General features: G+C 35.5%; 1 protein-coding gene across 1 annotated transcript; it reads left to right on the forward strand.

The window, feature by feature from the left end:
* On the forward strand, positions 1-23,894 carry LOC131049790 (ribosomal RNA-processing protein 17). Its single transcript, XM_057983866.2, has 4 exons — positions 1-318; positions 8,812-8,917; positions 22,870-23,005; positions 23,220-23,894. The coding sequence occupies exons 1-4, from the start codon at positions 218-220 to the stop codon at positions 23,465-23,467; spliced, it is 591 nt and encodes a 196-aa protein (XP_057839849.2). The 5' UTR covers positions 1-217; the 3' UTR covers positions 23,468-23,894.

The following is a 23,894-nucleotide window of genomic DNA, read 5'->3' on the forward strand; positions in this document are numbered from 1 at the left end:
GAGTTCAACTGGAAACAACATTAAAGAGGGGGACTTCCTGAAACCCCCTATTTCGAGCGGAGTCGTCATATAATTTTTTATTTATATTTTTTATGTCCGAGTCTTTAAATACGAGCATTACGAGCTAAATTGCTGGTTTGAAGAACATTGGTATACGGTGAAGCACGCTCAGTAGCCTGAATAAGGTCTTCACCTTCAGCTCATCGACAACTTGGATATGGAGGAAGGGGAGCAAGAAAAGCAGCTGGGAAGACACATCTCTAAAAGGGCTTTGCGGAATAAATCCCTTATCATATCTTTCGATGAAAACGATCGTAGGTTAATCTCTTACCTACTTGATATTTTGCTCTTATATAGATTCGAACAATTCTCATGACGCTTTTTTTTTTCTTTTATTTGGAAAGCAGTTGCAGTTATTTAATAGAAACATACATCGATGAGAGAAAGCTCAACCAGTACAGCAATTGCATTTAGTTAGGGTTTATTTCGTTGGCTAATAAACCCTAACAGGGTTTGTTTTCACCCGTTAATTAAGTTTAAAATCCATTTCTTTTTAGTTATTGCAGTTGGTAAAGGCCTTTGCGTGTTTTCTCAAGTCAAGTCAGCTTTGCATGCTGCTATGTTCGATTTTGAAAGCATCACACCCATTTGTTGTGAAAATTTTCACCGCCATTTTATTTTCCGAGTGATGGATTTTGTAGAAATGTTGTTCAACATCTGTCTTCGTCACTTGATTGTGAAAACTGGAGATACCAGGCTGATTGCAGCCATTAGTAGTCCAAAGTTTGCCAGCTACATTGTTTGACGTGAAAACTATATAACCTTATTTGGTTGTTTCTATGAGTAACCCAAAAGTGTGCTAAAGTATGCACGGAATGATCTAAGTTTTTCTCAAGTTGAAAATGTGAACTACTTGCCATTCACAATCATGTCAATACATAAAAAACCACTCCCATGCCAAGAAAAAATGTGTAAAAAATGTGATCCCACTCCATGCATAGTCATCAAAAACTAAAATGGACAGTGCAATCTCAAGTGTTCAAGCACTAAGCTGAATATTACTTCTTGAGTTGCTGTTGTGATATGCGGCAATTTGTTGCAATGAAAAATACTTAATGGACAATGTGAATCCTGATGTATCTCTATGGTCAAAGAACTCATAATTTGAATCCTGATGTTCCTTTAAGTACCATGCTCAAGGAACTCAAAATCTGAATTCTGATGTTCTCCCTTATAAAATGAGTGAAATCTGAATTTTGATGTTCTCCCTTACAAAATGAGTGTAGAGTTGTTGCATAGGCCCCCTGGAAGGAGAACAATATCCACAAATCTATACACAACTCAATAATGCGTTCTTTGGTTTTCATCACGAGTCTCCATTAAGCCAGTCTTTTAGGTTTTCAACTAAATTGGAAGAGTTTGTAAGCCACATTTTTAGGTTTTTAGCTTACAATTCAAGTGCAAAAGTATGATCAACAAGAGGCAATGTTCATAGCCTCAAATAATTTGCAAAGTTGCATGGACACGGATACAGTTACGAATACTAATATGGTATCGAATACGGATACAGCCATTTTATAACACCTCCAATATGGATACAACTAGATACGACATTCATAAAAAAATACATACACATATTTAACAGATTTTTCTAAGTTATTAGATGAGATTTTCATTACTTCGAAAACAATATAGACACATAATTGCTACATAATTAATTATAAGTTGATTTAAGTATTTACAATATGCAAAATATTAGAGTTGCATTGGAAGATATAACCCGAAAAAATGGTTTGCTAAATAGAAAAACATTTCATTTGTCTTTCTCATTTGATGTAGGCTTTGTTTATACCATTTTTTTTTTAATTGCTTGATTGAAGTTTTTTAAAATTAAATTTAGGAAAATTTACGTCAATTTTTTTTAAAAATCAAATCAAATAGTGTTTGGCACGGTTGGAAAATCAAGGTTTTTGGGACACTTATGGGTACAGCATCCGACATGTATCTGTTTTGGATACAGGAATATGTGTGCCCAATGAGGGACATAGGAGTATCCGGCTACTCTGATAATTTGTACCGAGCTGCTTCTTTGGAATTCTTAGTGTGTTCTTTATCAATATCCCAATCAAAATGGGAAATTATTGGTACAGAAGGTCACTGCTTCGATCAACACCATAGATACTATGTGCATAATCATCCTCTGTGGGAATTGAGTGACAATCTTCTATGAAATTACATTCCCAGGCTTGACATGAGCAATAAAGAAATTTGGTGAATATTGAAAGACAACTAGAACTCTTGTCAGTGGAGGAACGTGGATGTTGAATACATGGTCCAATAAAAGAATCTATAAATGATTTATAATTGAAACTCATCAGTGCTGCCATTGCTTCCCCTGTCCTCTACCTTCCTCCTGTTTTCTTCATATCAAAACTTGTAAGCCATCCACTTCTCTACTTCTTTAGGCACCTGAGGACAAATCTTCATGTCATGTCTAGAAAGTTGGGCAAGGAGGAATTTTACTCTCATGGTAAAGCTGCAAAAATTGCAGGTCATTGTGCCCTTGGTCTCACTTCATGCAAGATCTTTCCTGCTACTGCCTTTCTTTGAACTTGCTATTGCCAATTTTGTACATAGAAAAAACAGAAAAGATTAGTAGGTTTTTAAGTTTTTAAGTTTTGAATCTTGATAGTAAATTTGTGAAAAAAAAAATGAAAGGGAAAAATTAAAATGATAAAATAGAACACCACAAACAGGGAGGGTTGGGAAATGAGAAAAAAAGGGCAGTCTAACAGCATAGTTTTCATTATTTGACAGATAATTCGAAAAATGTAATGTCCCCACTTTGAAATACAATTTAATGATAATCAATAATGATAAAATTAAAATAAACACACACACACACATATATAAATAAATAAGTAATAATAAAATATAATATTTAACTAAAATGGGAGAGAACTGATAAACAAAAAGATAGTAAGTAACGTGGCCAAACAATCATGATACTCATCCATCGATTATTATCGATGCTTCCCAAGAGTAATATATATTGCTAAGAAATTCGTACCACTGGCCAAGAAGAATCAATGAAGGCATCAAGCGATTGTTCTAATCATCCGCTCTTCATAATGAAGGAGAATGACATAGCGGGCACACTAGAGAGATTTAAGGTGAAATAGCTTTCTCCCAGACGCTGTTTTCACGTAACCTATGATGAATAATGATCCAACAACTAAGATACGCTACATCGCACATCATTAATATTGTGAGAAGAATACCGTTGTAAAGGGCCTCAATGACAAGTAACTCTATTAAAGCACATGAAGAAGATTATTGTAAGATGCTGTTGAATGATTACTATGAAGACTAGATTGATGGATATGGAGCGATACTGGAGTTAATCAGTGCATGAGGAATTAGTTAAGGATAATGATTACGGTATATTCCTAAGTGCTAACAGCAATGGTAGTCCATATGAAATTCAATAGCCAAGCAATGAGCAATTAATGATCATGAATATTGATCAATATACCCAATGATGGTCAACCAAATCATAATGCTGTAATTTGAATTATAATGATATCGGCTAAGGCAAGGGTACATGTCGGTTAATAATTATTATTAAGGTAACACGATGTCAACTAATGATCAGCAGTCACCGATTAGAGACTAATCTCAATTAAGAGACCTGATGACAACCCAATTACCATCGATCATTAGTTTGTAGATTAATAATGAAAGGATGAAGGAAGGCAATCACAATAAACACGAGGCATGTCTCCTCACCCTTAGTGCATGGTATAAGAGGGCATTCACAATCTCTCAGTTGAGGGAGGGAAAATATTTATTGGAGTTTATTACAGACTAGAAGGGATCAGCAAGAGCTCTGTCACAGCCCAACAGGGGTGGAGGTGTTCACCATTTTACAAGGCATAAGCGTATATATAGAAAAGATAATATCAGGAATTTCATAATAGAAATCAGACCAGCGATAAGATATCAGAACTATTATTTAGTTACAGGCTGTATCATCCTAATTCCGCGGTTTCTAAAACAGACTTATCTAATTTTTTTGAGTGAGAATTATGTCTCTAACTATGTTATATTCCCTGTTTCATTTGGATTCGTGAATTTAGGGCAAAATATAAGGTAAACCAGAAAGGGGACATTACAGAAAAAAGGAGAAAAGATATTAAAAAAGGAATAATACCTTAGTCAAATGCACTCCAAAATCAATTCAATCTCAAATTTTTGACCTTAATATGCTTACCAATTACTCTTAGTTCGATTTGCACCTGTGGAAGATGAGTGAAAAAAATGGAACTAATCCATGTTTTAAAATCTAGGGCTTATTTTTTCTGTGTTGGTGAGTTCAGGCATAGGAGTTGTGAGTTTTTGTCTGAATCCCACCACTTTTTGCAAGATACTAATCTGTGATTTGCTGAGTACCTTGCTGGACTTGGTGGCGCACAAGTCTCAAACAAGTCATGTGTTTCATTTTTTAAATTGTGATTCCATGCAATCTTGGCTGAGTTTTCTTTCTATGGACCAAACAATGCCTCCATCCACAATCTGTAGGAAATTCTCCGCATAAAAGTCTAGTTTGGTACTTAAAGAATTTAGAGGGTAGGTCCTGTTAATGTTTGCGTACGCTGCAGGAGATTTTATTTACCTGCGATGGTTGTGCTATTGTCTTCAGTTGTTCGTCTTCCTTGTGATCTGCCGGTTTCTTCTATGTAGCTGTTCACCATCACTGTTCTGTGTCCTTGCTGGCAGCGGTTCTTTTCATATCTGTCTCCGCTCTTCTTCATTGCGCACCTTTGAATGCTTCGTGTCAACGTCAGTTCTTCTCCTATTCTCTTTGTATTACTTCCAGGAAGAGATTCTTTCGTGTCTTCATCCTTGTGGCTTTCGTCGGTGTTCATTTGTGTCTTCGTCTATGTGGCTCATGTCGGTGCGGGAGGAGTTACGGTTTTCTTTGTAACTGTCGCCGAGTTTATGATGTCTTAGCTTTCTGCCTTTCTCCGTCTCGAGTTATCTATTTCGTGAACTTGTTCTTCTTTAAGAGGAGTATTTTTGCAGGGTGTCAGTGTGAATGATGAAATTATTAAGAAGGACAATTTATATATATGTGTTGATGATTATTCGTAGAGTAGTTGTTTTTTGAGAAACTATATCTTCTTCAGAATCGTTGCATCTTCATCGGTCTTTCTGTATTGTCTCTGTGTGTTCAATTTATGTGTGATCCTTTCATTTTATAGAAAGGTTATATGTTGTATATATGGTAGAAGCCATCATTTTCAAAAGTTTTTGGCTTATACTGTTGATTGTCAAAGTGAAAGCATTGTATCAGATTTGTGCCAATAATAAAGGTTGGTTTTTGGTGTGGCTGGGTTTTTCACCCTCAGGTGGAGGGTTTTCCTAGGATAAAATTTAGTGTATCTTGTTCTTGTGAGATTTTCTAAGTTTCAGATTTCTGTGTCTTATCTTTCTGGTTCTATCTTTAACATGGTATCAGAGCAAGATGTGAGGCCGTCTCCCTCACAGGAGGTCTCAGGATTTTGGGAGGGTTGCTTGTTTATTGTTTGGTGTTATTCAAACTATGTTTTTCTGAAGACTACACCTTTCTCTAAGTTGCGACTTCATTTCTTCCCATTTCGGATTTCTTGAGCGGCCCTGCAAAACTCAACGGGATCTTTGCAATGCGACTGATTTGGGTATCACATCGTGTGAGGTCCACTTTATTGTTTTGGAAGGACAAGATCACGACTTCTCTGTGTCGTTGCTTTAATCTGGCATTTGCATCCTATCAGCTTGTATTTGTTGTGATCATTTATCACATTGTTGTCATTGCTATAATCTGCAATCTCTATTTTGTTCAAAGGAGAGAACACTCAGTATGTGGTGTATTTGAGCAGACCTTAATGCATACCAAAAGATTCCTGATATAAAGAACAGTGCTGGAGGAGTCTTATGAGAAGATTAGACTCAGCTATAGGACTAACTTAATGGGAACTGGCTATAAAGAGGTGAAGGCTACACATGTTCTAGGTGCATAGCATGTGTTTGTGAACTTCCAACTAAATGCTATATCTGAGCATCATTTGAGCTATCACTATGTTTCATATTGCTGGAGGTGTTGGTCACTCTACTGAGGGGAGATTTGGAATTGGGGTATACTCCAACATACCTCTTGATCGCTACAACATTGAAAATATTAAAATTGAGACAAGAGGGCTCTCTCAGTGAGAGAGAGCAGACTGCAAGGAGATTTTTGTTCTAATCTCAGGATAGTCATATTCCAAGGATCATGGTCTTTTCAGCTTTAGAGGAAGCCTAACATTTCAACTTCAGAGGGAGCTTGACATCCAGCTTCAGAAGGAGCCTGTTATTTCATTAGAGGCAACCTTGGACGAGGAGGTCAGAAGGTTGATATCAGGTTCAGAGGGAGCCACGTTGTCATGAAGATCTGGTTAAAGCATTTTTCTCTGTGATGGAGAAATTTGAGGTGAAAGCCCTTGTTAATGAGTTCTTCTCTAAGAGGGAGAAGTTCGAGGTGCAATCCCTTGCTAATGAGTTCTTCTTTGTGAGGGAGAAGTTCGAGGTGCAATCCCTTGTTAATGCATTCTTCTCCGTGAGAGAAGTTTGAGGTGAAAGTCCTTGTTGTGCCCTCTGTGAGTAGGCATGGTGGAATCACCCTTTGCAAGTAGGCATGGTGGTAATGCATTCTTCTTTGCTAGAGAAGTTTGAGGTGAAAGCCCTTGTTCCACCCTCTGGGAGTAGCCATGGTGGATGTCATGTTGAGAGACTCCATGACAACATCACGTTGAGTGACTCCGTGATGAGAGCTTGTGTTTATTTCACTCATGGGAGTAGCCATGGTGAACATCATGTTGAGTGAATCCATGATGCTATCACGTTGAGTGAATTCGTGATAAAATGTTGCTTTTTACACATATGGGTGTAGCCATTGTGTTTGTCATGTTGAGAGACTCCATGATTCAAAAATCTGAAAATCTGAAAATAATATCTCCTTTGCTAAGAGGGAGTGTTAATGTTTGCGTACGCTGCAGGAGATTTTATTTACCTGCGATGGTTGTGCTATTGTCTTCAGTTATTCGTCTTCCTTGTGATTTGCCGGTTTCTTCTATGTAGCTGTTCACCATCACTGTTCTGTGTCCTTGCTGGCAGCGGTTCTTTTCATATCTGTCTCCACTCTTCTTCATTGCGCACCTTTGAATGCTTCGTGTCTCTGTCGGTTCTTCTCCTATTCTCTTCGTATTCCTTCCGGGAAGAGATTCTTTCGTGTCTTCATCCTTGTGGCTTTCGTCGGTGTTCATTTGTGGCTTCATCTATGTGGCTCATGTCGGTGCGGGAGGAGTTATGGTTTTCTTTGTAACTGTCGCTGAGTTTATGACGTCTTAGCTTTCTGCCTTTCTCCATCTCAAGTTATCTATTTCGTGAGCTTGTTCTTCTTTAAGAGGAGTATTTTTGCAGGTTGTCGGCGTGAGCGATGAAATTCTTAAGAAGGACAATTTATATATATGTGTTGATGATTATTCGTAGAGTAGTTTTTTGAGAAACTATATCTTCTTCAGAATCGTTGCATCTTCATCGGTCTTTCTGTATTGTCTCTGTGTGTTCAATTTATGTGTGATCCTTTCATTTTATAGAAATATTATATGTCGTATATGTGGTAGAAGCCATCATTTTCAGAAGTTTTTGGCTTATATTGTTGATTGTCAAAGTGAAAGCATTGTATCAGATTTGTGCCAATAATAAAGGTTGATTTTTGGTGTGGCTGGGTTTTTCACTCTCAGGTGGAGGGTTTTCCCAGGATAAAATTCAGTGTATCTTGTTCTTGTGAGATTTACTAAGTTTCAGATTTCTGTGTCTTACCTTTCTGGTTCTATCTTTAACAGGTCCAAGTGACCTGATTATACTGATATTAAATGTCTTCTCTGACAAATGATTAAGCAGCTTTTCTCTAGAAGGAGATGACAAGGATCACATTCAGAGTACCTGAAGGGAGGGTACGAAGATGAGAAACATTAAAAGTGAAAGAGTCAAAGTCTAGGAAAACTTGATGCAATGGACATGACAAGATTTGCATAGGCATGAAATAAAGATTCATGAAATTGAATTCTTAATAGCTAAGAATAAATTATAAAATATATTAATATCTTCCAAGTATAACTAGCTGGGCCATCTTCTAGCCCAATCTGAAGCTATGACAACTTGGGAAAAAACTAAAAAGGTTGCAGGAGTATATAACGGTGTTTAGAGAAGTTCAATTTCTGTTTCATAGCTAGGAATGAGCATGGTTCCTTTTGGATCAGATTATTTGGCACTTGATCTTAATGGTCCAAAACCAGGAAAATGGAGGGTTATTTCCATTTTATGCTTCCCCAAAATTGTATACATTAAATGCTTAGCTGTTGCAACTAGTACTTACGTCTAAACAAGAAGTATTTTTGAGATGAAAACTCTATATTTGTAGAATGGATGATTAAAAGTTATCTATCAAGTTAATTGTAAAACACAATAACACATCTAGGGTGTATTTTCTGTGCATCCATTTGTGTGTCTTCTAAGTACATCTTTTGTCATCTGATTGGATGGAAGAAGTTAAGCTTTTGTTAATGTTCTATTTTAAGGTAGAATGCATTAGAGAACAGTTGAATCTTGGTAGTGCATTTGTTGTGTGCTTTAACTTTCTGTTTTAGTTGTTTAACTTCCATCATTTTTTATTGTTGTATCCGCTTTCGATTTACTTATGCTGAATTTAAAGCTTATTCGTTTTCTTAGGGAGTTTGTTACTGGGTTCCACAAGAGGAAAAAACAGAGGCGCAAGCTAGCTGAAAAGCAACAAGAAAGTAAAAAAAGGGAGAAACGCCTTGCAGAACGAAAAAAGGTTTGTTATTGTTGCTATATTTTAGTGCACTTCTTTTTTAATGATTTATTCATTTTAGAGTTCTGCACTCTTAACCGCTATTATTTGTTGCTCATTCATAAATATATGAAATGATATATGTGCATAGGGTTCTTGTTTTACAGGATTGATTTGTCTCTCGTGGTTAGTTCATCTTCAAGTGTTCAATCACTTGCCAAATTGAAGTCACTAAGTTGTGAGAGTTGTCCATCAGAAATAATGTTGCATTTAATCAATTTCATGTGAGCTGATTGCATCAAACTCAAAAGAAGTTGTTGTAATGTCCCCACTTTGAAATGGAATTTAATAATAAATAATAATAATAAAATTAAAATATTAAAAATTAAATTATAATATAAAGAATATAATTAATTAAAATTTAATTAAGTTCATGAATGGTTAAAAGACATGGATTGAAAAGTTGTGACTCCCTCAACAATAAGATATAAAAAGGAGAAGAGAACCTCATTTGGGAGGGGGGATAACTTGGAAATCAGAAGTGCAGATCTGATTTAAATAAGAAGTGCAGGTCTGATTGTGAAAGGTTGTGTCCCTTTCAAAGGGCAGAAATAATGAAGAGTTGCACACTTTCAAAGGGTGTTAAGGGTGAAAGGGTGTGTCTCTTGCCAAAGGGCATATATGATGAAGAGGTATGACCTCTCCCTCACATTGAGAGATATAAAGAAAAAGGAATCAAAGCATCTAGTAACATCACCATGGATCAGATCAGATCAGAACTGTTATTAAGTTACAGGCAGTAACATCCTTGTTCTTGGTGGTATGCATAGGATGTGTTTAATAAGTATGCTTAATATATGAAGCCCAATAATGTTCTTATGCAGAATTGATAGTAATATTAATATGGACTGCAATATATATGACAGTCATACGTAATTTCATATATATATTCATAATACATAAGAAATATTTATACTTATAGTCTAAATAATGTTATTACTGTCAGTGTTTAAGAAGATGAGAATGATATATTCCAAAGAGGGGCAGTCTAAATCCAAGCAATAGGTTAAGTTCCAAGATAGGGTGGGGATCAGCGACCCATAAACCTTGAGGGTATAGACCCAAGATAATTAAGGGCTTGGATCTGTAAACTTTGAGGGAACCTATTGTAGTTGGTCTCTAAGTGTTTTATTAACATTCGTAAACCCTTCTCCTTTAAAACTGAAGTAGTAGCAAGGTTTGATACCTATATTAAGAACTATGAATAATGAAATTAATCATCTAATGGGGAAAATAGATAAACACTTGATAATAACTAATTGAAGAATATCAATCAATTTTAATATATTGAAATAGATCAGGTAGGGGACATTGCAGTTGTGCACCACTTTTAAGAATTTTCCATCTCTTAAATCAAGTCAAAACTTCGGAAGTAGTTGAACATCTTGACTTGGGATTGACTAAAACAATTACATTGAGAAAGCCATTAGTGCTGGAACAAAATCATTTTGCAAGGATATTCTAGACTTCGTTAAATGCAATGTGGCAAGTTTTCAAGATAAAATTCCTCTATTTTTGAAAGATATTAAATTAATAATATTTTGTCAAGTGGATTACGAAAACATTTAAAAAAAGAGTTTTATTAGGGTTGGAGCAAAACAAATTAATAGGGAATTTCATAGGGTTATTATTTACAATTTGGCCAACTTTCAAGCAGAAATATTCTTCCAATCAAAAGATATGAAATTAATTCTCTTTTAGACCATATTCATGGATTTATTGGAATGTTTTTACAAAGTTCATATAAGACATCTAGAGAGCATGGTGAAAGGATATGAGGTATTTAGTTGATATATTTATTAAGTTCTAAATGTGAAAAATTTAAAGAGGTTAAAGCTTTTGTGTTTCAAATGATCATTGATACTTTCCCATGGTCTTGAAACCTCTTCCAACTGCCAAAATTACCTCTGTCGGCACTTTTCATGAGTTACCTCTTCAAATTTCCAAGTTTTGAAACCTATTCAAATTCTCAACATAGTCTTTATTGGACCTTTTAGAATGTTTTTGAAACCTATTCTAAACACTGACATACACTAGATCGGAAGATTTCCTGGTTTCAAAGCTACCACAAAGTGTCGATAGGTTTTGAAACATCTTCGAACTACCGACATACAAGAAGATTAATGTGCCCAAAAAATGAAATGAACTACTTTTGCTATGCATTTTTACTACCCTCATTCCAGATATGGGAACATGGCAGTCATTGAACATTTTTCATCATTTTTTCGAGTGCCATAAAAACATAATGGATTGAGGAATTTCAGATGATGCAGTTGCAAATGTCCAAGTTGACATGTTTGCAATGTTGGAGTTCTTGGTTTGATAATGTCAATGAAAATGTTTACCACACCCAAGCCTTTGCAACTATGCTCTTTCATTAGTAACTGCGAGCTTTCATCTCATGGAGTACAATGCTAGCAAGATTTGTGCAGAATGGATTGGTTGAAAAGGCTGTAGAAACTTTCAAGCAAATGTGATTGGAAGCTGTAAAGCTTAACTCCACAACCTTCGCCAACATCCCCCTTGCTCATCCCAAAATGGGTTTTTTGAACAGCATATGGCCATCCGTCATGATGTAATGGAAGATAGAGTTTTATCAGATTAAAGATGCAAATGCTGTTGTTAACTTTAATGCAAAATGCCAAATCATAGACAAGGCACATGAACTATTGGACAAAAGGCTTCAAAGAGATGTAATCTCATGGAACACGATGGTTGGTAGCTATGCAGAAGATGGGTTTGTTGAAAAGGCTACTTAGAAAGTGGATTTGTGAAAAAGGCTTTAGAAACCTTCAAACAAATGCAGATTGAACTTCCTCCCTATCTGTGCCAAAAAGGAAGCTCTAGAATACTGTATAGACCTCCATCAAAGCCCTTGGAGTTAGGGGATTATTCATTTGTAGTGAGCCCAAGAAAAAAGTATCTCTAGGTCAAGCAATGAATGCTTGGTAGTCATCACAAATCAATGGTGTGTTGGCGCCCCAATTGCAACTCTTGAATCTCCAAAAACAATGTTTGATTACTTTGATACGAACACTTTGCCAATTTTAGGAACTTATTACATTTGTAATAGATGCTTCACATGAAGATGTTGTTATAGAACAAATAAGACTCAACAAGATAATTTGAAAAGACTCAATTGATGTGGAAAGAATTCTAGAGGCATTTGAGAGTGCATGGCACAATGAGAGTCAAAATATAGCATCAAATAATCAAGACAACCCTACATAGTCTTGTAGCATTGTTAACTTCAATCTCAAAGCTACGATACCAAATGTATCATATACAAATGTTTGATTGGGTAACACTAAGGTAGCATGGTAGTCTTGTAGCATTGATAACTTCAATCTCAAAGCTACAATACCAAATGTATCATATACAAATGTTTGATTGGGTAACACTAAGGTAGCATCGTATAGGATCCCTTGGACACTATCAAGGAAGAGAAAAGTAGAAATCAGTACGTTGAGTCTACAATTGGCACTAATAATGTGAAGCTGGGAAGGATGGTTAGGAGAGTGCAATTGAGATGTGTGTTCTTGATGGCCAGGTTGTTGATGAATGGGTGATTCATAGATTGAAAGAAGACACAATGCTGCCTCAACAAGACCAGTGATTTGGTCTTTGTTACTTTTTGTAATTGAAGTTAGAAAAGTAACCCTCTTTTCAGACAAGTTAGGCAAAATCTAACTTTCGTATTTATTCTTAATTATTGTGAAAAGAATCAGTTACAAATTGAAAAGATATATACTCTCAAATGTAATGTAAAAAAGGAGTTATTGGCTGGGACGAGCCTTGGATTCTCACATTTTATAGAAGCACCAAAGGGTTTGTAGAGCTCTTTTTGGAAGTTAATAAAGAATAGATTTTCATGGTCTATTAGCCCATGTTCTTATTCTTTATGCTATTAATTGTTTGTATGCTCGGTTTGGAGCCATTTCTAAATAGTTTTCTGGTTGTGAAGAATTCAAGTAACTTCCTTCCACATATAAGTGTTTACTTTGTTGCATCTAAGATGAAATAATAGGTTGTTATCTGATCTGAGTCATGAAACCCTACGTGGATGTGGCTTTCTTATGTTAGACTGGATTCTGTTATTAAACCCTAGTTGCATTCTTTCCATTTTGATAAATTTTTCTGAGGAATCAATCTACATGTTTATCCCTTTCCTTTTCTATATTTCCTGTTATTTGGTCCCTTTTTTGTTTTAGTTTCTTTGTCTTTTCTGTATTCTGGTCAAAAGCTTACCCACAGAAAACCCCAAATTTCATTATATGAGGGAGCTGCCCTCCACAAATGCAGAGGAAGATCACTAATCCAATAGCAATCTAACTGTTGGAATGTTTGTATCTGCCTGTTGGGGTGAGTCTGGGCTGTTTGCAGTGAAATATTGTAGCAACAAATTTGTTTACCAACTCTTAAAAAATGTAGAAAACCTTATTCTCAAAAATCTACGATTGTATTTCTCTATGCTTGAGATTTTGATGGCCTTTTTCTACTCCATTGTGTCATAGTGGGTAGACTTTGCACTTTGCACAACCCATGATTTTGCCATGACCTTGTTCATGTTATTTAGGGAGCCCATGCTGTTGACCTTCGCTTCCCACTTTCTTCTTCGAGATTGAATATTGCTGGCTTTGATATTAAGCAGAAGAATGAGATGAAAGAAGAGATTGTTCATCTCAGGAGAAGATGACAGCTTTATATTATTGTGGAGCATCTAATAATATACGACAATTACAAATGACATAAAGATGGCAGTTAGAAAGAAAAGACATGTGTAATCAGCTACATTATTATTGTCATTATATTAATATAATACTAAATATCCTAATAACACCAACCATCTTGGTTGCATATCTTTGTTCTTACTAAACTGCCTTGTCTCCTTGGGGCCTACATTACACTATGGTGCTGGGCTCTTCATGTATTGAGGTGTCTTGCAATCAATTAAATGCAAGGCATTGTCTACAAGGAGCTTCTCTACTCTCCTAGATGTTGGTTTGTTTTTTATGGACTGGATGAAGCCATATATGGATCAATTCCTCTAAGCAGGTAGTGCACTAGAAACTTGCAAAAGAAGGTGAATGGTAAGTCCACCAAACAATTTTGGATGCCAGTTAGTTCCCAACAACTCGTTGGCTTGTCTTGTGCTAAAGTTTGTTTTTCTATCTTTCTGAACTCTTGTAGACATTTAATCTAATAAGTTTTCTTTGCTTTGCTTTGATTAATAAAGCTTCGTCTGCACTACATTTTCTTGAGGGTTTTCATGAAATCCTCCTTAACCTCCTCATCAATGGAAACAATTCTACTAGCACTTTTTCATGTACTATTTTGGATTGATAGCATACATGACCATTTGTCAAGGGCTGTATAGATCCCCCCACTTCCATTGAATGATGGGCTGAACCTACATGTGGTGAAACTATAGGGTGGGTGTCAAACAAATCATGGCCTTCATCTCGTCAAGCATGCTATCCATGCACTCACAGGTCTGCCCAAGCTTGGGACTGTCAGAAACTCCATATTGATGACTCTGAAAATGATACAATAAATGTGATGTAGGTCACAACTGGCCAAAATGTATCACAGAACCTCAACTCCTTCATCTTCTTCCTTGGTCTACCTTGGACACAAAACACAGTCACTTTTGTGTAATAACCATTAGTTGCAAGGGCTTTTGCAACTCAAGCATCCTTTACAATAAAAAGTAGGATGCAAATTTGGTCTCCAATGGATTGAGGATATCTTTGTCAAAAAGAATCAAAAGAGGGCTAATGGCATGTGGTGGTTTCATATGAACCTTTACAACATCCAAATCATTTGCCACAACCTGTTTTACCCAAACAATTTTTACAATGACCTTCAGTGAATAGTTCATTGCATGCACACATTATTGGTTCTGGTAGATGTGCCTGTAGCTACCCTTACTAACATTCTTGCTGTCCCACACTCATATGTTGCATTGCCTCTCCCTAGACTACATTAGGAGGATCAACCTTCCTGTTTAGCAACTCGTAAAATTTGAAACTAGAACTCTGCATCCTTTTTCTTTCCAAAAGAATCAACTTTTCGAAGGAACCAAGGGCTTTCCTTGCACATAACTATCTCATTGATAAGTGGATAATGTCCAATATCCACACACCCATGCATAATTATGCTACAGGTGCTTGACATCCACTTGGCCTTCATTTCCTCCATCAATAAGTTCATTTTGAAATAATTTCTTTCTAACATTGCAGTTTTCAGTTTCATTTTGCTAGGAGGCACAGATGGTTGATCTGCATTGCATGCCTTGGTGAAAGCCTTTGCAAAATAAACAGATTGAGCAACACGAAATGGGATTAGCGATGACAAAAATGAATTTTCCTCCACCTCTTATTTAGCCTACATTTAGAATCAATTTAATTGATTTTAAAGTTGATGCTAAACCCACATCCTTGCTTTCTCCTCATTGGCAGAAGTGGGAATTGCATGAGGTGTAGCTACCTGTCTTGAAATCTTGTAGAAAGTGATATATGGTATATGTCCCTGTTGTACAATAATTTGATCATCTTTGCTCTCTCCATAAGTGTCAGCTTAGTACAAGGCCCGAATCCTCTTCTAGACATATTTGGGAGGTGTGCATTAACTCTTTTAATGCTTGCTTCCAATCAAGAGCACAAATGTTGTATTTGAATTGCGGATTCCTTCCAAAATTACGCATGTTATCTATGTCAAGAGTCACTGCAAACTGGAACAAAGGGGTTCATTTGTTGAATTCCTCTTGGCATACTGTGCCAAGATCCTGGATTCACATTCACAATGAACTCCCAACCGAACCATCTGTATATGGGGTTTGGCTGTCCTCACCGCTTTTTTCAATGTCTCCTCAACTTTCACCCCACAATCCAATTCATTGTCACTCAAGTAACTCATATTGGCCGTGAAAAGAGATTCAACTGAAAATTATATAAATCAACCTTTTTAAAATGATTTTTAGTACATTGTAAAGCCAAAAAATCAGTGATTGTTTTATGCATTTTAACACATTTTAAATGCAAAAAGACCAACATGAATAAAAGATCATCTTATTTGAAGTGGAAAAAACAGTAGTTTGTTCAATCATAAGATAATAACTTAAACAAAAATATTTTTTTTACGTCCAATCATCATTTGTTATCCAACCCCTCACCTTATTATTTAACCACTCCTGCCAAAAAACTATTTTCCCTGAGTTTGGGTTTCTAGATTTTGGAGATGGTAGGGGGATGACTATGAAAAAATAAAAACTGAAAAAACAATATCAAAGTCCTTGAAATACAAAGAAAAACTGTGCAAGCAATATTTTTAATGCTTTAATTTGTTTGAAGTTGATTTAAGAATAATATGGTTTTTTTGCAAAGTGCTGAGAACATATTTTTATGCAGGAATGACTATTCGTCCTCAAAACAATAAGAAGGTTCTTGGGTCTTTTGTACTATAGTTTTTCATTATTTCTATAATTTTTTTTTTATAGTCAATTTTTTATTTTTGTTTTGAAGTGGCTCAATCATCTTCTTACTTTTAAAAGGTGGTGTGGGGGCAGGTGGCTAATATACCTTCCTTGTCCCCAAAGTGTCTCGAATATAGTTCAGATCCTTGGGGGCATGTCCTTGTGGACTTTATATTCTGTATGACACAAACATTGCGAAATGAAAGTGAGAGTGGAGAATGATGATTGACCTGCAAATACTTTCTTTTCCATCTTCCATTCTCTTTTTCCCTTCTTGCAAATGCCTGGACAATGAAAGATTGACATGCAAGGACTTGCTTTTCATTTAGTGTCGCTATTGAGTGGGACCTTCTTGTTGCCCCCATTTTGTTTCTTAGGGTTTATAGAAAACAAAGTATATTTAATCAAAGAGCTTCTGGAAAAAAAATTAATATAAACTTTTGAATCATATGATACAAATTCTAGTAATTGTATTTATATTCCTTTCTTAATTATTTCATGATTGTTGATTTTTATTTTAACTTAAATATTTGTAATCATATTTTATACTTTTAAATAAATTTGTTATATTATAATTATAATTATAATCAAATCATTGGACTTTTTAACTTCAAATATTCACAAAAATTAATTTAGGCAATATGTATACTATAAAATAACTATTTTCTTTTATAATACTTGCACCTTATTATATCCTCCTATTTTATCTTACATTATAATTTTGCTTTTATATGTTAAGTTTCTCCCTAAAGCTCTCATTATACTTGCCCTTATCCCTCTCCTTTTAAAAGACCTGGTTCTGCAATCTGCATCGTATTTCTTCTACTAAACTAATGATGGATCACAGAGTGTGATCAGAAATGCTGTTTATTGATTCAAAAGCTTACAACAGTGTTCTGCAGAAGCTCTTTAATTTATCATAATGGACTCTGGGAATATCATGTCTTTGAAAGTATACTTGTTTTTTAATGACCATTTAAGGAATAGTCTGTGGGGATGTATTAACATTTTTGGCATGGTTGAGAGACTTGAGGGACACCAACGTGACTCTTGCAAGTTTATTTTTGGTGGGATGTCCATAGGAAAACTCCCAAAATTAAGGGGGCAGCTTTTTGCATTTTTGGGATGGAAATGGCACATTTTTGTTTTACAATCGCTGTTAAGCTCTATTGAAGTTAAGTTCTTTGTGGTTTATGGTTTGCTTTTTTTTTTTATTAATTGCAAACTTAACTACCAATCTAAAAAATAACTGTAATCTTGATGAGTGAACCCCAATAGCACCCCAAGGTTCATCTACGATTAAAATTTCCTTTCACACAAGAGAGGCAATTAATTTGCTATGAAGTCCAATATTTCATTAGATGTAAAAATGAATAATAATTGATTTCAAAATATACAATGAGAAACCCATATTATAAAGGCAAGGATGGATACTGAGATAGGATTGAATTAGATCATGACATTCTTAATTTTATGATATGAGACAAAAAAACACACGACCTAAGTAAGTTTAAATATGCTAGTGTGAACAGGACCTGATAAATCTAATTAAGCGATATATTTTTTTTCACAATAACAGCCATCCTTGAGTGTAATTTAGGGAGTGATAAAATGCAAATATGCATTGATAATGAATGATGGATGGGTTTTGGCTACAAGACTTGATGAGGTACCCATGTATGAACAAATAAATCTCTCATAACTAGAGAAAAAGGGAAAGCCTTATAGGAAAAAACTCCTCTTCAAAACAAGTAGCTTCTATGTCAATGGCGAAATCTTGAAGATAGAAAACAATCCACTGCCTACAAACAATAGGGAATTATAGAAGCCATTCCCATAATTTGGATGAATAGGGAATCTAAATCTAAATGTGTTCCTTTGAATGCAACTATGGTGTCCTCATGTCGGAAAAAGATGTTTCCTTCAAAACAAGAATTGAGTGCCCAATCAAAGAATTGGAACTAGTTGAGGGCATAATTTGAATTGCATTTGGTAACACTAAAGATGTGATGACATCACTGCCATCAAAGAGATAATCCAACCCTCTAATGTGTCATCAAGATTTGCATTGTGATATGTTTGATAAAAGGGAATCCTAATGAGGTGGATTTGGAAGACTGAAATGATTTTATTGAATAGAAGTAGTAACACCTGATGGTGGTGTAGAGATTTCAAAGCATGTCATCTTACTACATTGCTTACCCTTTAATGATGTTTTGTCCACACAAGATTTTTTGAGTGTGAACATTAGATGCTATATAAAATATAGGGAAAATTTAAAATATATAGGAAAATTCTAAATGTTCATATGAAAACATGAATAAAGCATGCATCTATACATTATATTCATATGAAAACATGGATATAGCATGTGTATGATACTATGAAAACATTCTAGAATGCAAACATCGAACATACAACATTATCAATATGCATTTCATAATAGATATTAAAGAAATAACATACAAAATGCCCAAAGGCTACACTGCTGCCATATTGTTTCATTGTCAGTTGCGATATGGAAATCAAAATAGTACTAAGTAAATACTAAAAAGCAAAGTATAATATTTATTATTTAATTTATTTTCTATTTATAAATTTAAAAAATTATAATATTAATTAATTTAAAATTATAAATATTTGATATGAATTAATAAATTTAATGTTGGAAAAATTAAAAAAAATTGAAAATACGACATTTTTATTTTTTTAATATTTTTCCCTAGCCCTAGATGTGGGGGACGTCTAGCCATCCCCGGGACGGCTGGGACGTCCCCAATCCGTCCCCAGCCGTTCCCGGGGCGTACAGACGTCCCCCACAACTAGGGAAGCCGTCCCCCCGTTTCGGGGACATCCCCTCAAAATTCTGACAATTTGGGGACGGGGGGGGGGGGATGTCCCCTGGCCGTCCCCAAGTCCCCGAAATGTCCCTAGGACTGGGATGGGGGTTTTCAGGTAGGGGATGCGTCCTCGGGTTTCGTAGGTTAAATATGAAACAATTTATGGTCTCATCATCTCCCCCACATATAAACTATTGCAAGTCCCTTTGCAACTCATAATGAGCCTCCAAAGTCTATAAATTCACTTTTTTTAACAGTTACTCCGAATAGCTTTGAACAACTCCCAATTAGAGTTCAATTTTTTGTTGTTGTTGCTCTGGACAGCTCTAGACTACTCCATAAATCTTGGGATATGCTTTTAGGCACTTTTTTCTTCTTTTTTGCGTGGCTTGAGCAAAATGAAAGAACTTTAAGCTGGATAAGAGTAAAATAATAAAGCAAATAATTGATTTTATTTTAGTTTTCCATGCAACCATCATGCACTAGTTGTAGCTCACTTTTTCCATGATGCATGCAAAGAGTTTCTTTGTCTTTTGAGAGCTGTAACTTGATCTTTTACACTAACTAAGAACTCGGATTGCTTCATCATTGTTTTTGCTTCCATGCTATTGAAGTTTTAGTGCTGGAATTAGAGCTCAAAGTCAACATTGCAATAACCAAAAGAGGAAATAGCATGTGCAAAGCGCTTATTTGCAGAAAGCAAACCTACCCTAACCTATATACTCAATGATCTAGAGAGGTTACACAAAATCATTAACTAATTGTAAAAAATATCTTCCCTTTGTCATCTTTCCATACATTCAAATTTTTGAGAGGAAAAAAACCATGAAAAGAAGATGACCAAATATTTGAAATCCAATGCTTTACCTTACTTTGTAGAGGAAACCTTCTCCATAATTTCTGATTGTAGCATATGCATGGGCTTATTGGAGGGATCTTGCAATCCTTCCTTCTGATTTGGTGCATGCATGTTTGGAAGCAGCTCCTTGTTCTTTAAATCTTTGATTGGGCAGCCCGCCTTGGACTATAAAAGTTTGATTGAGCAGCCATTCTTGGACTTTGAAGGTTTCCAAATAATACTTTTTTGTGCAAGCTTCTATAATGAAGACAAGATCTTTTTATTGCACGCTTTATCTCTTTCAAGCAATAGGTCATCAATATTTTCCTTAAATAAATATCCTTTGCTAAGACTTGGAGTGATCGTCCTCCATCTAAGGATATTCCCCAAAAAAAGAGCAAGGTTTTTCCATGCAATAACCTTTTCCTTTAGATTTGGTGTTTTGGGGGGGTTTTGAGAGACATGTTTCTGGAAGAACTTCAAAACCTAAAAGGCTGCCAAACTGGTTTTCCTAATTCCCTAATGACACCTATCCCCAACAATGGCACCAAAAATGATCGGGTTGTTGCAATCTTCATCATTTAATTTATCAATCCAGTGCGGTGTCCATAGCTGTATGCAAAAGAGGAAGGAGAAAACTTGTTTGACTATCTATTGTATAGCACACTTGCTGGAAATGAAATGCTTGCTTGAATACAATTTACTCTAGAAATTTGGAAATACATTGCTATTAAAATACTTGAATACTTTAATACCAATGCATTAGGAAGAAATAGATGATTCTTGGGTTAAATATGAGACTATTTATGGTCTTATCATAAATTGGGAGAAAGTGGCCCTTTGGTGGCTTGCTGGTGGGATGGTGGTGATTTGGGCAGCTAGGCATGGGGCAAAGTGGTAGTGGATGTTTGGTGGCACTTAGAGTGGCACAATTGCAAGTTGCAGTGGGCACTGCTTGCTGGGGTTAAGCCCCTGTGGTTGTTGGTGACCAAGGGTGACAACCTTGATATGACCAGATGTTGGAAATTAGATTACCAATTTGGTAATATTTAAGAAATCAAAGGTTTTTCCCCCAAAATGGCAAACAAAAAAAGTGTCGGATTAATTTGCCGACTGTAGGAAAAAAAACAAAAATTCTATTGCAAAACTTCATTGGATGTTTGGTAGAATGTTAGAATGTGATGTAGGAAGGGCCAATCTAGCATAGAAGATGTACAACACATCATACTATAGGGTATGCATTTTTTTTACCAAAAGGTTCAAGACCCAAAAAAATCACCTTGAGTTTTCCAAACTCTAATTTTAGCATTTGGATAGGTTATCATAGGATTTTGAAGCTTTCTAGATACAATGGTGGTGTTTGTCTTACACTAGGATGCATTATTTGAAAGGTTAAGGTTGAAACTCCTAGAAAAAGGAAAGGGAATTGCAGATCTCAAGCTTTGAAATGATGGTGGAGTTGATGATTGAACACCCACACACCGCAAATTTGCTTGCAATTAAAACATCCTTTCACACAAGAGAGAAGCAATTGATTTTCTTTGAAGCCTGAAATTTCATTAGATGCAAAAATGAAAAATGATTGATTATCGCAATATATAATGAGAAAGGCTTGCTATAACAACAAGGATGATACCTTGATAGGATTAAATTAGGTCCTGATATGTGTTTTGATCCTATAACATTAGACAAAAAATTCACATGACTGTAGTAAGCTTAAGTATGTTAGTGTGAATAAGACCTAATAAGAACACAATAGTTGTTATACCTTTTCCACACCAACATTTCAAACTTTATTTCTATTGGGGCTTGGTGGTGGTATGCAGTAGAAAATTTTAAAGTGTTTTCAGGAAATTGCACCGTGAAGCAGTATTATTTTTACATATCTAGTTAAGAGTGTCATTTTTTCCCTTGTAAGTGGAGACAAATTGTGGCAGGTTAAAAGCTGAGGAAGAGTTTGGATTCATTTACAGTCACCGGTCTTTCTCATTGTTTGTTTGTTTATCTCAAAATGAAATTAATTGAAGACATTGGAGTTTGTAAAGCTGTTTTGGCTGTTCATATATTTGCCAGTGGATGCTTTTAGAAAATTTATTGATTCGTGAATAGTTTCCAAGCTGACATGTTAGCTTCCCTTGATTATGTCAGTAGCTAAAATAAACAAATCAGAAGCTAATCATAATGCTATAATCCCGTTTTTTTTGGCACCACCTTCTAGATTTGATCTAACATTAGCATGCAGCAGTGTTTCCTCAAAATTTTAGTGAAGAAATAAAAAACACATATTTGGGATTAAAATTACTGATGTTTTTTCACTTCCATATGAAAATTGGACAAATGTTTGTGAGAAAAATTTACAGGGAATTTTAGCTTTTCTCTGCTTTAGAGTGCTTGGTGCCTCAGTTGTATTTATTTATGAAAAGGATAAAATCTCAAAATATACTTATTGTGATTCAAGTTCATTGGTATGCGTCAGATATGTGCTAGATCCTTTCTCATTATGTTTTTTGAAATGATTCTAGTTTTATACCATGCGTGATGAATTGCTTGTATTCAGGTCTGACTGAAAGATCCATGGGCTTTCATGAGCTTCTCTAGTGTGTATTTAATTTACAAGATTTTACTGTTTACCTTCTACCACATTGATATCTAGTGTAAAGCGCATAAGCTATATCTAGAATAATAAGCAGAAGTTAAGCTATTATATGCCAGCATTTCATCATTAGTTTTGATTAAATCTTGTTCTATATAAAATTTGTTTCAGCGGAGGCTTGCAATCAAAATGGCTTATGGAGAGGCCTCTGAGCTGCCTGAAGAAAATCCAGATACCATGTTAGCTGGAGAAATAAGTGAAGATGAAGAGGAAGATAAAAACTCTTATGATGTCTCCACTGTTAATGGTAAAACGCTGAGTTTCCAACAAAGTAAATGCTTGTCAGAGTTTACCTGTGCAGAGTAAATTGTCATGCAAAAAAAATTGGTCGTTGAAGTTTTGCCTTAACTATGATCTGGCCTTTTTGTGATGTTTCTCGTGTCTGGATTTTTTAATGTTTGTCAAGTTTGCCTTGGAAAATCATATGCTGACTTAACATGGGGATATTTTGGATTCTGAAGGCACTCTTACTTACGAGGATGGAGAGACAACTACAATTGTAGAGACTAAGGAAGTATATCCAGAGAAAAATGATTGTGAAATGCCTCATCTAAATAGCTTTCGGAACTCAAAAGGAAAAGTCAAGATTCAAATTGCTAAAAAAAAGTCTTTCAAGAAGGTCAAGAAAGGAAAGAAGCACAAGAAGGGAAAGATGTTCAAGAAGGATGCGTCTAGTAGAATGAGAAAGAAGGGGAAGCATAAACAATAGCTTTCTTTTGTGGTTCATTGATTTTCAGTCATTAATCTTGTAATACATGGTAGCTGTTAATTTTAGCAGTTTGATTAGGGGTATTTGCATGGTATTGACTGGCTTTCATACATATAGCCTGATTTGTCAGGTAATTTGTAATCTGAGGCAAGCAGTCAGTCAAAACTGTGTTTTGGATATCTTCCTTCAGTAATTTTTACAAGATGATCAAGCAACTGAATTGTCCTTCCAACACTTGTTGGAGGATTTGTGGCTCTGCTGCTGGGATAGGCGAAGAGCTTTGCCCTGTTTGGGTTTTGGCAATGGCTTGAACTGAGGTGTTACATCCATTTTCCCCAATGATTGGATTCCGTTTTCTGTAAGCTTAAATTTTTTTTCTGTAGTATCTATATTCAACAAGAATTATATATACTAGCTGCTTTTAAAA

This window comes from Cryptomeria japonica, chromosome 5 (assembly GCF_030272615.1).
Source record: "Cryptomeria japonica chromosome 5, Sugi_1.0, whole genome shotgun sequence".
In the NCBI taxonomy this organism is placed as follows: Eukaryota; Viridiplantae; Streptophyta; class Pinopsida; order Cupressales; family Cupressaceae; genus Cryptomeria; species Cryptomeria japonica.